We start from the raw sequence: 17164 nt of genomic DNA on the forward strand, positions 1-17164 counted from the left end.
TGGGAGCGCGCCTGCGCTGCCGCGCTAGTGCGCATGTGCACACGGAGCCGCACGTGGTTCGGTGTAAACGCGACACGCAGACGCACGCAGCGCTTCACAAATGGCGGCCGACGCTGGCATGTCTCCGCTGCAGCTACCTTGTGCGTTCTCGCCCAAATCGCAGCAATACTTAGCGTTGTGTGCCCAAGATGGCAGACTGCGCATCTGGAGCACGGACAGTAAAACGCTCCACCAAGAGTACGTGCCTTCAGCCCACCTGAGTGCCACTTGTACCTGCATAGCCTGGGGACCATGCCGGACAGCCAAGGTATGTGAGGCGGAGGGCTGCCCCGCTGTTAGCATCAGGAGCTAGTGAGGCCTGTGGGGCGGCGTGAGCGGTTTCTGGTTAAAACGTGCGCATGTTGAGGCCACAAAGATGTCGCTGTTTTTTTAGAGAACGTGCTCTCGAGGTCTGAACCTCTATGCTGTGTGTCGGTACGGGCGCATCCATGTGTCAGACACTCTCAGAGATAGCGGCGGTGCCACGTTAGCCGCTAGCTAGCTCAAACCAGCTGCGCAGGACGCACATGTTGCTCCCACATGGTAAACCGAGAAATCACGGACAACGTCCCACCTTTAGTTTTCTGGATGAACTTCCTGTACTGACTGTTTAGTGCAATTACATAAATCAGATAATGTGTTTGCTAATTTTTCAAGGCAGTAATTGCTAAGAATAAAGAAGTTCTGTAAGTTAGCATTAGCTCGCTAGAGCTTCAGCAGCGTGTGCCTCCATGACACCCGAGGAAGGAAAGGCTCAGAAAGTTTCACCTCGGTTTATCTCCTGTCAGATTGTTCAGATTGTAAAAATCAGTCAAGGGGTTCGGCTTATAAGTCAAATTAAACCTATAACCTTGCGTGTAGTTCTGTTTACGATCTGTTAATCTTTTATATTAATAGTCCGCATGATTATCAAATAATCATATGACTTTGATTCAGAGACCGTTTTTGCCTTTAACTGCTGCCAATGTGTTGTATTAGACTTCAAACCAGTTCCTCTTGATATGATCAGAATTACAATTAAACCTCCAATTGTTCAAACCTGTTAATACAGATGTCATGGTTATTCATTTTAAGTGTCATGTCAATGTGTCTGTTTCAGGAGGGGCCAACGAGGAAGAAGAGGAAATCGGAGGCTGTGCAGGTGGAGCAGAAAGCAGACCTGTTGGCGATGGGCACAGCAGCCGGTACAGTGCTTATCTACAGTGCAACCAAGGGAGCCCTGCACTGTACCCTGGTGAGTTGCACTGATTTGTATGATATCTTGTACCATGTCCAACCGAGGTGAAATAAAAAAGATCATACACGGTTAAGTTATCTTTTCTGAGTGTGATGTGTTCATAGTCATCAGAGAACCTGTAAATTACAGATCTATTTCTATGTTGGACAAAGAATCCTGAAGCTGAAATTCATCTATCTATTCACTATTTTCACTGAGCTGATGATACAACATGCATCCTAACTTTAAGTAGCTTAAAATATTCACCTGCTGTGGAAACTGCCATACACGATCATTTTTTAGGCTGTAGTTCGGGCTGTGACTAATATTAATTGGGGTTTCCAGTAGAGTGAGGATTCAATATTAGGGACTGGCAAGATGTTAACCGCAGTTTCCTGGTGATCCTCCAAACCTTTCAGTTTTCTCAACTTTTAGAAGTCGTGCACAGATAAGAACGTTTTTCAAACGTGTTACTGTTTTGACTGATGTCAGTGTCCGTGTCAATTATGGTAATATTAGGAGAGAGCTGGCTCGTTTTAACTTATAGACCAGTCTGTATTTTTTATTAAACTTTATTTAAATAATATATATTACTGAATCATCCACAGTGGGCTCCTCCTTTTCAAAACAAATGGACCAGGAAATTGAAACTGAATAAAGCAGTTTCACTTTATAAATCATTGTTTCTCTAATGCTGTTCGATGGACACGGGGCATCAAGAGGAGCTGCTGGCAGATAATGGAGCTGCTCAGCTTATTCTCGCTGCTTTGCCTGATTTTTGGTTCTGGTTCCTTTAGTTTTCTTCACTCAGGAGATTTTTATTTTGATCCAAATTATCCACAGAGGTCACCCCTGCTTCAAACCAACCAGACCAGGTTATTAAAAGTTAAAAATGTATGATTAAAGCACTTTAAGGTTTTGGAAAATCAGGAAGGGCTGTCAGATGGGCTGTGGGTTCAGTTAGTTTTTCTATGATCCAGGCGTACGTAGACTCAAGTCTTTAACCCAGTAAAAGTTATCAAAAAACGATAATGACGTGACTGGAAACTTTTGCAAAGTAGTCTAATAGAGACGTTTGAATGCTCAGCCCACAGCACAGGCATATAAAAACATGGTAGGGCCGGGCGATAATACGATTAAGATAATTATCCCAATATAACGACTCCTCGATAGAAATATAAGACATGGTCAAAACGTCGATAGAACTCATCCATCCATGAGAATATTGCTGCTCAGAACCAATCATGTGGCTGGATTAAAGATACAGCCACATCATGTTAGGTTGACACACAGCACAGAGTGTAGGACTAGCAGACACGCAGGTCTTAATGTTTGGGCTCCTGCATAGAGGTGAACGACACTGTATCGATGCAGAGACAGACTATAATCAATGCATGTCCTCCTCTACGTTCATTCAGGACAGGCGCACATTAAAGGTCCACTCGTCCTGTGTCAGAATCTCTGTTGGAGTCTGCTTCCTCCTCACTGCACCGCCGACCTGTGCTCACTTTACACTACAAAACCACAATAAACACTGTACAGTACTGCTGTTTACTTTGTGCTTTGTTTTATTCGCTCTAGAGTTAATGAGGCACGTATTCAGGGTTATGATCTAGCCACCAATTATAACTAAATACGTGTGATATCAGTTTGTGTGAAGCGAGACAGACATGCGCACACTTCTGCAGACAGAAGACATTCCTCCCGCAGATTATGACGCAACTGTGTTTTACGTTCGTTGTTGCAGAAGAAGCGACGCCCGAACATAAATATGAATTCTGATTAGAAAACATCATAGGAGCAGGGTAACTTGTTGACCTGCGCAGAGTAATGTGCTACTGATTTGATTTATATCTCATGTATTGATATCGACTATGAAAAAAATGATGGGGATATATTTGTCCCCATATTGCCCAGCCCTATCTGAAAGTATTAAAAGTAGATAAACACTTTAATATCACAACATCAAAAGTCAGCAGCAGGACAAACTACAGCCTCTAAAATGTCCATAAATTGCCGTCAACACCTCAGACAAGCAGTAACTTACATTAACAAATGTCCTGGGCCAAACCGTGGACTGTTCTGCAATAACTAGGTGATACATTACCAGTACTTGAAGCCTTTACTGTTGAATGATGGGACAATTTGTTTTACCACTGCTAACTCTGATCTGTCTCTGCCAGGATGGAGGCCATAGTGGAGGAGTGAATTGTGTCCATTGGCACCCTGAAGACAGTTTATTATACAGCGGCTCAGATGATTCAAACATTATCGAGTGGGATCTGCAGACGGGCAAGATGCGAAGGTCAGTATCAACTGAAGTGTTTTTGTTTTTTTATCGGCATGGAAGAGAATAGCGGTGACTCCTGATTACATCTGGATTACTTTTAATAACTGACCAAATAACACATCGATTTTGAGTCACATTGTGTTGCTTAAAATCTAAATGGGGAATGTTCTTTCATTTGACGGCTATAGAGCCAGAGGACATGGCAAGAAAAGTAATCATCAGTTTTTTTGTGTAAAAATTTTCTTCGGCCCAGTCTGCCACAGACTGAGGCCATTTTGTATGAGGTTCTTATCATCTCAACTTTTTCACATTTCGTTGTCACCATTCTATTAATCTCACTAAACCTGCAAGGAGCTCCCCACCCAGGGATAATTTTTTGATTTTTGGGGGACAATACTGCGATTGGGGATTAATAAAAATCTCAATATAAATACATAAACTGTCATAAGGGTTTAGTTCCATATCTGCACATTTCTGCAAACATAGACATTGAAACCTATCTCTGTAAAAGGCTCATATCTACAGACTTTCATTAGCCAACCGACAAATCAGTCATGCTCTAGATAACCACCAAGCTTCGCTTTCATAGATTTACCATCAGTTGGTTACTTTCTTTTACCACTCCAGAAAACCTTTTGTAAGTTGAGCTCACTGGGCTGTTTGGTGGCTGCAAGGAATGTTTGTTCTCCCACCTGATTTTGACTGAGCTGTTTGCTTTAGGTTTCCACTCAATTTCAGCTTGCCAATGTACAATGTGTTAGAAACTGCCGGCTGCTTTGTATGTGTTTGTGCTGCCCTACAGTTCACTCACTCAGAACACTCCTATACATGAATATCAGACATTCTGAAGTGATTAATCTGTCTCGTGAAAAGTGTGAGCTCATCATGTCCTTTCTAACGTACCTTAAAAAAATTGGTTCTAACTATTGGAACATAAGTTCTTCTTTCGGTGGACATAAAGATTTTAGATGATCATAAGTTTTTTCTTTCGAATTTAAGCTGCTATTTTCCTACTTGTATACATGTTAAACACCTTACAAAAATGTACATTTACCTTTTCATGTCAGACAATTTACAAAGGTAAGGGTCACATGTTCTTAAAGTGGCTAAGTCTTTTCTTCTCCGTTAAGTCTTTATGAGGTAAAATGCTGATCTTCTGTGTTCAGTATGTGTGTTCAGTATGGTTGGGTATCGTTAGATATTTTATTGATTCTTATCGATTCACCATTCCGAAATGGTAACAAAAAAGTGAAGTCACACTGTTGACAATTTATTGCAGCTTATCTTAGCCACATTAGCCATGCATGCTAGGTCGCGTCTAAACGAATGGTAGTGGGTGACTTGACTTACTGCATAAGGAAGCTCCTGCTGATTAGTTTACATGCATTTCTTAGTAAAGAGGCAGAGCAAAATGTTTGTGTGGACTTAAGGAGAAACTCCGGACCCAATTCTCTGGAGTTGCTCCAGAGGAAATGTCTGGAAACGGCTTTGGTCAGTTTCAGGGTTTTCACAGCTCTGAGAACGGCATGTCCCAAGAATAATGTCCCACAAGTCATCGGCTGAGTTCACTTATTCTTTAACTGTTAAATCTGAGTTTAATCTGGAAAAAAGGCAATACCTCCACTAGAGGGCAGGGCATAGTTGCGTTTCTGATAACAAACATGGTAACAGCGGAGTTTTGATAATGAACCTTTTAAAGAATAGTGTCTTATTTGCCCCTTTGCCCTGGAAAATGTAGATACATAATCTCTACTTAAAGTTCCGCCAGTGTTGAAATGCAGATTACAAACTGAAGAATCAGTCTGTTTCTGCCTTTATCACAAGTAAGAGTAGCTTCCAGTTAATAACATTTTGCATCTTTTATAGAGCGCCTTTCAAGGGGCCCAAGAATGCATTATATATGTCCGTGAGGATAATTGGTAGTCAATATAGTTTTTTCTCATTGCTGCAATTTTCTGCTGCTTTCAGGTGTGCTATGTGTTGGAAGAATGGTCCCCATTCTCCAAAGTAGTTAGTAGAAGTCTCAGCTTTTTCTATAATGTCTTATGTAAGTAGACAGCTCTAACACTGGTGTTAGCACTTCAAACAATGTGCAAGGTGTGAACAGAACCAACAAACCATATCATAAAAAGCTGTACCATCATGTGTTTAGTATCGCTGTATTTCATCAAGTAGACTACTCCTCTGGTGGCTGATACAGTAGCTGCACAGCCAGTTGGTACAGTCATGACCTCATGCCCACCATAAATCCTCACTTGATGCCCTGTAAAGCCCATTCCTTGTCCACAAAATGCTTTTGGGGAGCGCTGAGTGCCCAGTACATCTCCTGCTTCTGTCAGGTGGAGTGTAACAGTAAACTGCTGAATAGAGCTGTAAAATCGTAAGTAAAAATACAGGGATGGAGAAACACAATAGAGGAGGTATGTTGGGAGGTTGGCTGTAATAAAGCAGGCTCCTGGTCCTGTAGAATGTGAAAAACATAGGTTTATAGTCTCTTTTATTTTTCATATATATATAAAATGGATAAACCTCTGTACCAACTTCTGTCTGTCTCTTCATTGTTGACACAGCAAGTGGAAGGCAGACCGTGCAGCAGTGACCAGTCTGTGTGTGAGTCACGATGGGAAGCTGCTGCTTTCAGCTGGACAGACGATCAAGATGTGGGACCTGGACACCAAGGAGCTTTACAGGGTAAGTCAAGATGATTTAACATTTATATTTGTTCCTTCAGATCAATTTCAGCTTCTGTTTTCATAAAAATAGGAATGATGGAAGCTGCAATCTTGACATAAGTGCTACTAAGTTACAGTTTCCACCGCGGTTTTGTGTAACTACAGAGCGATGATGGGCAATATAAACTACTTGTTGCTCCGAACCCTCTTAAAGCAGGAGTGACTCACCTGTCCCTCTGTCTTTATTCTTGTTTCTGTGCAGACATTCACAGGCCACTCCACAGCTGTGACGACCCTGCGCTTTGCCACCACACGACCCCCCGACAGCAACGGCCTCTACTTTCTGTCTGGTGCGGCCCACGATCGGCTGCTCAGTGTATGGTGAGTACTCATCTGGAGTTGCTGATGAAGTAAAGTCTTGTCAAGGGTTGTGTTATTGTTTGGCCACATTAAGTTGATGACACTTAGATTATTGTTGAAATAATACATGGTTCTCGCACTGCAGGCAAGTACGAGAGGACGGAAAGGACAAGAACTCGGTGGTGTCGTTCACGATGACGGACGAGCCGCAGCACATCGATCTTGTCGCTTCTAACAGCAAGGAAGAGGTCAGAGAGGAGACATGTCTAACTGGTTATTAGGAGTGTAACTTTGCCTGTAGTTGTACTGAAATGTTAAGTCAAGAATCGACTTACTGCAGTCTGATTTGACGTGCACATTTTTTTTAACCCTGTCTGTCTAGTGTGACTTTGTAGAAAATTAAAGACATGTTTAGCTTTAAAATAAAACTTCTCATAGGGACATCTGTTTGAATCACCTTTGTACTATGTGCAGATGTAATGTGTGTGGTTTTTCGTTTGCACAGGCGGTGAGGCTGGCAGTTGTGTGCAAGGATGGACAGTTGCATCTCTTTGAGCACTTTTTAAATGGGTAAGTCCTTAAAATACTGAATGCTTCCAGCGGAGAGTAACAAGACCAAAGCAATTGCACTCTGTCCTGTTGGAGTGTTTGTTTCCTCCTTACGTTTAGATTTTTATTCTAGTGTGTGTCTGTACCTAAAACCTCTGCATGCCTTCAGTTATACCTCATCTACTGACCTGCACAGTTTAAACTGTTGTTTAGATACACAGCTCCTCCATCGAGTCTTAGATTAATTGTCATATTTATTCACACTCAACGTTGGTGTGTTTGCTCCGTAATGGCTGCTAGGGGACACCGCACCACCAGCAAATGGCGCTCAATCTGATGAGAAATATTCCCTCTACCAACAAACCAGTGATTCTCAATTGTGTTATGCGTTATGTGAAATTCTCTTGTTGCATATTAATTTACAACACGGAAATTTTAATCCGCATTGTACACTTCCTGTGGTCATGGCTCATATCAACATCTGTCACCACAGACCCTGCAAGAAGCCCTTGTCGCCCTTATGTTCGGTGCAGATGTCAGACACAAAGGACTCACCGGTGCCCATCCCCCTGCTGGCAGCAGCACTCGGAGCTGACAGCCGGTCTGTGCTGCTGGCCTATGGCAACCACCTTCAGCCTGTGATGGAGAGAGCAGTGAGTACACAGACGGCTGTGAAAGTACACGTCTGCCGTGTGTTTATGCAAGCTAACCACCTGTGTATACATAAAAGGATATACTGTACTCATTGGAGGATGCAAGTGTAAAACGAAAGGGACAAGTGTATACTGTAGGTCTCCGTATGTTTAATAATTTTTCCTGAGATGAGTAAGCAAAATGGGCAAGTAGTAGATATGTAGAGGAAATTAATTGAATTAGACGCCTGAAAGGTCTTGTGATGTGTGCAGTCCCGCTCCTGTACTGTCTTACACACAGTAGGTCTGGTTGATGGTTGTGGTCCCTAATGATCTTGACACCGCTAGTATCTTAAAATCTTTGAATCATTATCATGTAATAACTGCAATGTAAATGCTTTGTTTTTTGAGAACCTGATTACTTTTACAAGGCAACAGCCAATCTCGCCTGATCAACATTAGCTTCTGGGGAAAACAGACAGCATTTTCGATATCCTGGTGTAGACAGCAGATATCTGGTTCTTTTATCACATCAGCAACGTTTCTCCACATAAAACACCAACAGTGATACTTTTTCTAGGTGTTTTTGGTTCAGTTGACATTTATGTTGATTTCTGTAAACAGGTCAATGTGTTTCACCTCTTTTGATCTTCACATGGATGGTTCACCTGCAGGCTGCCAAAGCCGGCTCAAACTAGAACCAGCATTTTATGTGTTGCATTATGTTTTGTCATTCTTAAGTACCTACCCTGGAAAAAAGACTTGTCCACTTGCTGATTATCTCCACCTTTAGTAACTCCATAGGACTCTTGTTCTTGTCAGCCTTGAAGTATCTGTGTTGATCAGACTCTGGATTCACGTCTTTCCACCTTTCCACTTTTTACAGGAGATTAACACATCAGAGAGACATGTGTGTTTGACCCGGGATGTTCAGACCACCCTGGCCCTTTCCATGGAAACCATCGTTTCCAAGGTAACCACTGGTTTTCTTATATACTGTAGAAGTCGAGACTGAAATCGTCTCAGCTGGTTCTTCAGACATTATATGGTGATCCATGATCACTTCTGAAAAATTCAAACAGTACCTTTAAATTAAAATGTCCCTTTCAGGTTAAAACCCCGATTGTCAATGCCAAGAGCAAAGTGTTGGTCCCAGGTCTTCCCGGTCACCAAGCCCCAGTAAAGGGAACCACACAGGGATCAGAGAAGAGGAAAAAGATCTCTGACACCAAAGAGGTAAGATCAGTGTCAATGGTGAAAGCACCAGTCTGTATCTAATGGCATCTTTCTCTCTTACATTCTTTGACTCAAAACACTTTTTTAGGAGTCTCCTGCTGCATTGTTCATATTTGAAAGTCCGACTCTAGATAAAGTCTTTCTCCGGAGTTCTTGTCTTAACACCGCCGATGTCGTCACTCTACACATTCCATTTAAAAACTTTAAAATATTGAACCGTAGAACCTGAGTAATATAGATAAATCTAGCACTTGAATTGCGCTAACTCCTGTTGACTTTTCTTTCTTTTAGATGTCAATAGCAGAGCGACTTGGTGAAATCGATCTGTCTACAGTCTCCTCTGAGAAGGGAGCTCCTAAAGGGACGGCCTCTTTACTGACGGACAACTTTGCAGTGCTGCTGGTGCAGGGCCTGGAGAGCAACGACGCCAACATCCTAAATGTGAGTTCTCCTCTCACAGCCCAGCATCTGAAATAAAACATCCAGTCTAGTTTGGTTTTTCATCCGAGTTTGTTTTGCCAGCGGACTCGGCTCATTTTCTATTCAAGACTTAAAAGCTAAATGTTTTATTTTTGTTATTAAAATGTTATCTCAAACCCAAATAATTTTTTGTCCTGTGCAGAAAGTATTCCAAACTCGCAAAGACATGGTAATAAAGAAGACGGTTGCTCGGTTACCGCTCCCAGCTGTTTTACCATTGGTGGAAGAGGTGAGTGTTGGTCTCTGAGACAGCAGTCTTCTCAGGTCTTTTGTCACACTATCAGGATTTTGAAGAAAAGTTGTGTTGCCTCTTGTTATTGTAGTTTAATTCATCCTTTTTATTTCCTCCGCTGTAGATCACAAAGAGGCTCCAGGGGCATCCATTTATGTAAGTGAAAACTTAACCATCACCTTATAATTGGTCTACGCTCAGCGTTCCTTCACCTTACAGACTCCACACAATACAGATAATGATGTTTGTTCTGCTCTTACTTTCCACCTGATTTTCACCTAGGTTCAGTCTATAGCTTAAATGGTTAAGTTGAGTTCTAGTCTCATTGCACCATTGAATCTGTAATTAACATTTTACAGTGGAAGCCATATTTGTGTACAATGCATGTGTGATCACAAATGTCTGGGTGTGAGGCGCCGCAGTTTTTGCGGAATTACTGCTGAACTGCCCTCCAAGTATAAAGTCACTAGAAAATCTGGAGAATTCGTTGTGTGAACCCAGCAACGTGTGCGGTGGTTTACAACATGTCTAGCTCGCGACAGATGCAGAAATAAAAAAGATATACCAGTTTAAAAAATGGTGTCCCACACATTGGGGCTTTGCAACTGTTTAAACTGTGACAAATAGTATGTGACATGCATTCACACTCTGCAATGCCGAGATCAGTTAGAGCACTTCTGCCCTAGGTAATAATTTAAATATCTCCTGAGTTATGCGAAGGATCTGCTGCTGGTGTGAGCGCCTCTGTGTAGATCACATCCCGCTGTGTTGTCCATGTGTGAAAAGCAAACTCTGGGTAAACTCCATAGCCAATTCTCCAGATTTTACCCACAGGTCATGTCTAAAAAGGCTTAAGTAATTTACCGGTTTTCCATGACTGAATAATTACCATTGTTGCTGTATAAAAACAGTGCCTTGTGGGTAAATGCAATCAAGAAGCTGGTTTCCCTCTTGACAGCATATGCATTATTTCCCTCCAACAGGGCAGCTCTCATGGTACGGTGGCTCAAGGCTGTGATCATGCACCACACATCATACTTGGCATCGGTAAGTCTGTTTCTTTGTTCCTCTACTATTCATGAAGCCACAGGCTCCAGTTTGTTGTTTGATTTGTGATCGCCTGAAGCCTTCTTCTCTTTTATGGTGCAAATTCAAAATGGAAGTGATTGAGATGAGAACAGACATTATACAGTAATACACATAACCTTATTCAAATGTTCGACACGTCTCCATTTCCTTCCACTAATCAGAAATGAAGTCAAAATGTGTTTCTAACGCTGCCATCTTGTGCATTTGGTGCCACGGTAACTCCATCGATAGACCCTTGATGAGTCACAAGTTGGTTTCAGTTGTCAATCATGACGTCTCATCCTGTTTTTATTCATCAAACAACATTCAATGTGGTTACCACTATCTGAAATTACCTTTTTGAGATATTAATTTGAACCTTTTTGCCCGGTCCACGTCACATCTAGGCCTGTCACGATAACACATTTTTCTGTGCGATTAATTGCCCCAGAAATTATTGCGATAAGCGATAATATTGCCGTTTTGACACCATTTTCAACTTATATAATGATAATGGCATAATAATGCAAGGCATCATCTCTCTAGCAATGAAGCGAACTACACAGTCAGTGAGCGCGCACCATTTTGCGCTGTCCTGTTTGTACTTTGTTTGCCGACTAAACGCCCCAGTGATTGTGGACAGTTGGGAAGACGGAGACTTCCCAACTGTTTGTTTTTTCCCAAGCTGGGAAAACTGCATCGGGTGATTGTGTTTCAGGTGAAGATGCAGGTTTGTTGTATTACCGCGTTTTGTCAATACTGTTTTCAAACAAATGCGACATGTCGGCTCGCATAAGTTATTTGGTTCGCCCCGGCCGTTGGGTTTGAAGCCGAAGTGCTCCCACACGGCAGCTGTCGCGTTCGGCTTAGAAACCAACTCCATCTTTTTATTCTTCCAAATGTTTTTTCTCTTCTCCTCTCGGGACTTTCATGCTGCACTCTGCACTGCGCAACGCCAGGGCTCCGCCTCCCACATAGAGACCAATGCTACAAGTGACTGAGACGTGACGAGGGGGTTAACTTATTGTGCCCTCAGCTCGGCCTTTAAGGCTGCGCTGCAGGAAATAATAACCATCACCAACTGAATGCCTAACCCTGCGCGCTGCCTTGAAGAATTCAGTTGGGGCAAAAAAACACCATCCGGCGATTTATTGCAGCCGGCAAAAAATTATCGCTCATTTTAATTTATCGCGCAATTAATTGATTTATTGCATATCGCGACAGGCCTAGTCACATCCACTAACATAAGGAGGTAGAATTTATAAACAATATTGGAGCAGCAATGGACATGCTTTGGTTTCCCTTTTGGCAGTTATGGTGTCCATCTTTATGTACATTCTGTTATCCAAACTTTATGTTGTGATTTGCCCCAAGCATAACATAAAGCTGTTTAAATAAAACACATACTGTGCATCTTATTTACACCTACAGTCGTTGCCTCCACCACTCAGAAGAGATAAAAGGACTTTGAAACCCCTTTGACCTGTAGCGTAGCATAGCACGATCAGCCAACTAACATTTTGATGTTTCAAATGACTTATCCCCTGACCTGTGAAGAGGTACATACAAACCGAACATTTACAGTTATTGATCTTAACAAGACAAACCCCTTTAGTGACCGCTGCGTTTCCCCTTATACCTCGCTTCAAGTGGGGACTTGAATGTGTTTACTATATGAAAGCAGTGGTGAGCTGTAGAGATGAGTCCTTGACCATGGTCTCCTCAATCGATTGCTTTCTTGTTTGGGTATTTCCTGCTTCTGAATTGTTTCTACTTATCTGTAATCCACAGCTGCCAGACCTGGTTACTCAGCTGGGAGTGCTCTATCACATGATCGAGAGCAGAGTGAAGATGTTCCACAAGCTCACAAAGCTGCACGGGAAACTGTATCTCGTCATGACGCAGGTGAGTGTCCATGTACAGAAAACATGTCCTGTATCTTGAGGAGTTAAAAAATAGATAGACTCTGCTGTCTTGAGGCAGGGGTTGGTTGTTAGGAATCATACTCATCCCCGGATATGCCTGGTGTCCATTCTACTCTAGAGCACTGTTGTGCAGCTAAATTCAGAATTTTACAATTATACAACTGCTTACATGTGTAGAAGCCATTATCCACTCGTATACTCGTTTTTGACTCTTTATGCAACCAGCAGCCAAATCCTTCCTTCATACATTGGCATGTGCATGCCCAGTGTAAGAGAATGGTCATGTTAGGTGCGTTAGTATGGGCAAGGAGTAAAACTGATGCTAAACCTAATCATTTTAGTTTGAAAACGCTATGGTATGGATGTAGCCTTAGATGCCCTTTACTGATGAGGGTTTAGAGTCAGTCACCTGTTGCTGGTTCATCTCATTGTGACTGTGATGGAACAGAGAATCAATACGTGTCTTTGAAAGTTCTTTGTAAGATTGGATTTATTTCTAAAGTTGCAGTTAAACTCCCTCCTCTAGACCACATCCTCATGCGCACATTCCTCCCACATGGACAATTCAGTTCGAAAAATTGCCACGTTGACATTTGTGACCTTGTAGAGAAAGCGCTGGAGCGATCTGCTCATGAAAGTGAACAGCGCTTCTTTCTCCCACGTTTCTGCTACGATCCTCACATCAGCATCACAATAAATTCCGATGAAGATGCATTTTACAAGGACAAGACGGATTGAGTCTCAGAAATGGAAAGTTTATGCTCTTGACCTTGATGAGGGGGTAGTGAGTGGGCACTCTGCTTGGGAACACACTGCTTTACTCGAAGGCTCTAACAAACCTAATCCAATAACGGTGTAAACATGCAGCCACTAAGTGGATCAGGTGTGAAGTGATGACACTGAGGGGGGGGGGTGAACCTGTGGGTCTTGACAGGGCAGATGAAACATGAACTACATGGAAGTCACTTCTCTTTTTTTCAGTGTCTGTTAAGAAAATGTAAGGTAATATGCTCTTGTAAAAATAATCATGGCTTCATATGTCTTAATATGTGGGGGAAATAATAATGTGCACAAATCCAAATCATTGGATCACTAATGCTTGTCTCCCTTTTGACCACTAGGTGGCGACAAATGACAGCAGTAAGACAGTTACAGATGTGGACCGCACAGCGAAGCTGGTGTATGAAGAGGGTAAGTGCTGCTCTTATAGAGTCTTCTTTTGTGTTCTGTGCCACTGAATACAATTCAAATGTAAATAAACATGTGTGGTGTATATTTCAGTGTTCGCTTCCTGACTTCCTTGTTCCTTAAATCCCTCCTCTTTGGTGACGTCACAGTTCCCAAAGCACTTCAAATCACTTGTGTAGTATATTAACCTGGATGTGTCTCTGATGAGTCAGTTTGGTGAGAGGCAGCGAACGGGAGTAGAGAGATTATCTGGTTTTAACCCGGTAACCGCTCAGTTGCACGTTTCAAAAGCATGGCGGCCTGCAGTGATGCCCTAGACATGCTGTCGTGCAACAGGTCACGATGTCGCTCTGCTGGAACGCATCATTTCTCTTTTCCTTCTAACTCACTTAGTTTCATGTCGGTTCCCCATCACTCGTGCAGGACTTTCGTTGTTGAATCAGCGGTTTTTTAGTTTTTTTTTATGAATGCAATGTTGCCCGTCACTCAGCCATTCTTGGCGATGCACTGCACGCAAACATGACTCCTGTTGCCTGGCAACCTGTCGAGCAGTGTTCAGATCCTCCCCCTTTTTGAGCAGGAACAACAAGGCCCCACTCTGTTTATTCTCATTTCTCATTACCTCACTGTAGAAACCGCTTTATTGAGCCACATAGAAAATTGGCTTTCATGAAATAATTAAGCGGCGCCTTGAGTTGCAGCACCTCTGTCAGTGGTCCAGGATGTGAACGCAAAACAAAACGCAGTTAAAGGGGAGCTGATGAGCAAGAAGTTGTACCGGAATCCGACACATAGCCTCAGACCTGTCGCCTTAGTTAGTGAGTCCTAGTTTCTCCAGGTTGTGTTGACAGGATGCTAATAATTATTATACAATCATTAACAATTCTGTAGTAGGAGCTGGTGTAATCAGAATGCATGGATCTGTCAGAATGTTGGATTAGATTGGGGACTGTGTAAATGTACAGATGTCTCCCAGGGTAGATGTAGATAATAGGGTTGGCAGTTCCTGAATTTTAAATGTCGACAGGTACTTTTTGCAATAATAATTCATTTTGACTTGTCTCAGCCTCCACTTTTAACTGGGAATGTTTGAAAGCATTCACATGAACAATTTTATTGTTGGTAAAATGGTCTTTTAACATCCATAAACATTCATGCATTTACTTATTTTGGCTGGAGAAAATAAATCTGCTCCACGCAACAGTTCAGACTCTTAAAGATGTGTGGGTCACATTCCCCTTTATGATTTAATTCTTACTTTTCATATCCGTGATACTAGGCTCTGCCTCATTTCCCTCTTCAGCCGCATCTTAACTTATTAGCGGTGAAGTTATTTACTCCGGATGTGTATCAGTGTCTACTGGTCAGCGTGTCTGCAGCAGATGGCGAACGGCTGACCTAATGGTGCAAATATTCTTAGCAAATCCTATTGACATTTCTCCTGCTGCAACACACTAAGTATTGTTGTCATAACCAAATGACCCGGCTCTGGCATTGAGATGCAAATACCTGCAATCCCTCCGCAGGAAATTTATGAACAAGTAAAGGTACCGCTTTCTCTGTTGCTTCATTTTCTCTCTTTCTGTGTGTGGTGGGATTGTGCAGGTATAAATGTAATCCAAACAGTTTTGCAGCTTCAGCTGATGGATTTGTTTTTCTTTATTTGCCCCTCACAGAATCATCAGATGAAGATGAGGCCTCTGGTGATGAAGGTCTTCCTGATGAAGACTCTGATGTAAGTATGATAGTCAAAAAAGGTTGTGCATCGTTTGGGTTTTTGTCCCTCATACCTGGGAGGGGGGGGGGGGGGGGGGGGATCACCATGTTGGGTCAACGTGGTGATGGCTTACAGTCATTGTTGATGGAAGATGGCTCCATCTATTAGCCAAACCCTAACTTATACAAAAAAGGAGAGAATAGTCCCCCAAGTGTCCAGGTCAGCAACAATAATGCCAGAAGAGTAAGAACTGGCTGACCTACTATTGTTACTACTGAGTAATGTTACTACTGAGGTGCTCATTTTTTGCTTCCTTGTGTCAGAACTGGGAGGAGGAGGAGGAGGAAGCAAAGGAGGAGAAGATGGAAGAAGACAAGGAAGAACAAGCAGCAGATGAGGAAGATGAGAATCCGGACAGCAGAACAGAATCCAAAGCTAACGGAGAAGAAGACATGGAGAACGAGAGCGAAGAAGAATGAACACCAATCACAAAAAATGGACCTGAAAGAGTTATATAAACTTTCATTTTATTTTCCTGCTTTGATTTTATTATCAGAAAAGAGTCTGGTTTTACAAAATCATGGGGCCCCTTGTTGAAACGCGGGCAGGTCAGTGACGTCCTGCTCCCGGTCTGTCCTTCTCCCCATCTGATGAACAGATGCTACATTTCAGGGAGGAGAGCCAAACTGATGCATGTTCTCCTCCTGCTCTGTCAGATCAAGTCTGTATACCAACTCTGCAGCCTGAGTTTTTTTGGTGGCGTTCCAGTTTGCCTTTCACTGCAGACTGCATTCCAAATGCAATGTTATATAACGAATAGTATTAGAACATTGTATATCCCCGCATAGTGGTAGATGAGACAGCGCTCTGTCTCTAATTGGTTTATTCTAACCCATCTCTGTGAGTGATCTAGAACGCTTGAGCTCAGGTGTGGAGTCGGTATGCAGGACCACCGGATCTTTGTTGGACAGAAACCTGCTTGAACCGATGGTGGGTTCACCAGCCGAGACCATATAACATGTCCCCACATAATGTAAATCTTATGTACAGTGAAGTGTTTGTATGAGCTCTTCCCTCTACAGTTATCCCCCAGAAATCCTTGGGATTAAATGGACTCATGTAAAGTCTCCTGGATGCTGTATTTTTCTTTCCTTTTGAAATTGTTTCCAGATTTTGCTTGTTTTAATTGTTCCTTTTGTGCGTTTAGTTTCGGTGCATGTCCTCATGTCCACCACCTTTAACCCATAGTCGCAAGGGCGACAGAAGAAAATGTGAACTTTTCCAAAAATAGGTGAATAAATGGGTTTACAAAATGGCTTAATGTGTGTGGTCAGGGATGAGACGTGCTGCTTTTTTTTAAATAAGCCTTATTTCGACACAGAAATAATCTTTAAATTAAATTATTTGTAGTTGACCTGGATGTTTTTAATTGTTCCCATGCAGCCAAAGAAAAACTAAAGGTGTGAGGGGTTCTGATCAGGTAGAACAACTGGATGAAATGTTAGTTCCTATCGAGATGTATATACACTTGTATATAGTGACATTTATTGATGACTAAAT

At 42.3% G+C, this 17164-nt stretch overlaps 1 protein-coding gene across 1 annotated transcript; it reads left to right on the plus strand.

Annotated features, from left to right (window-relative positions):
• The first annotated feature begins 64 nt into the window (after positions 1 to 64).
• wdr43 (WD repeat domain 43) lies at positions 65 to 16921 on the plus strand. The gene is made up of 18 exons (XM_053434713.1): positions 65 to 307; positions 1139 to 1273; positions 3439 to 3560; positions 6116 to 6236; positions 6480 to 6598; positions 6723 to 6825; positions 7083 to 7147; positions 7620 to 7779; positions 8645 to 8731; positions 8869 to 8994; positions 9286 to 9435; positions 9617 to 9703; positions 9831 to 9862; positions 10690 to 10753; positions 12566 to 12679; positions 13821 to 13890; positions 15564 to 15622; positions 15928 to 16921. Exons 1-18 carry the CDS (start codon positions 101 to 103, stop codon positions 16081 to 16083), a joined length of 1977 nt encoding a protein of 658 aa, XP_053290688.1. The 5' UTR covers positions 65 to 100; the 3' UTR covers positions 16084 to 16921.
• Positions 16922 to 17164: the final 243 nt, after the last annotated feature.

The sequence above is a fragment of the Pleuronectes platessa genome, chromosome 11, assembly GCF_947347685.1.
Source record: "Pleuronectes platessa chromosome 11, fPlePla1.1, whole genome shotgun sequence".
Taxonomy (NCBI): domain Eukaryota; kingdom Metazoa; phylum Chordata; class Actinopteri; order Pleuronectiformes; family Pleuronectidae; genus Pleuronectes; species Pleuronectes platessa.

Bases quoted from the DNA above. Each gene is read 5' to 3' on its own strand.
- wdr43 (XM_053434713.1), top strand. From the start codon at position 101: ATGGCGGCCGACGCTGGCATGTCTCCGCTGCAGCTACCTTGTGCGTTC. The intron at 308-1,138 runs GTATGTGAGGCG...TGTCTGTTTCAG, and splicing joins GACCATGCCGGACAGCCAAG to GAGGGGCCAACGAGGAAGAA. The intron at 8,732-8,868 runs GTAACCACTGGT...TGTCCCTTTCAG, and splicing joins TGGAAACCATCGTTTCCAAG to GTTAAAACCCCGATTGTCAA.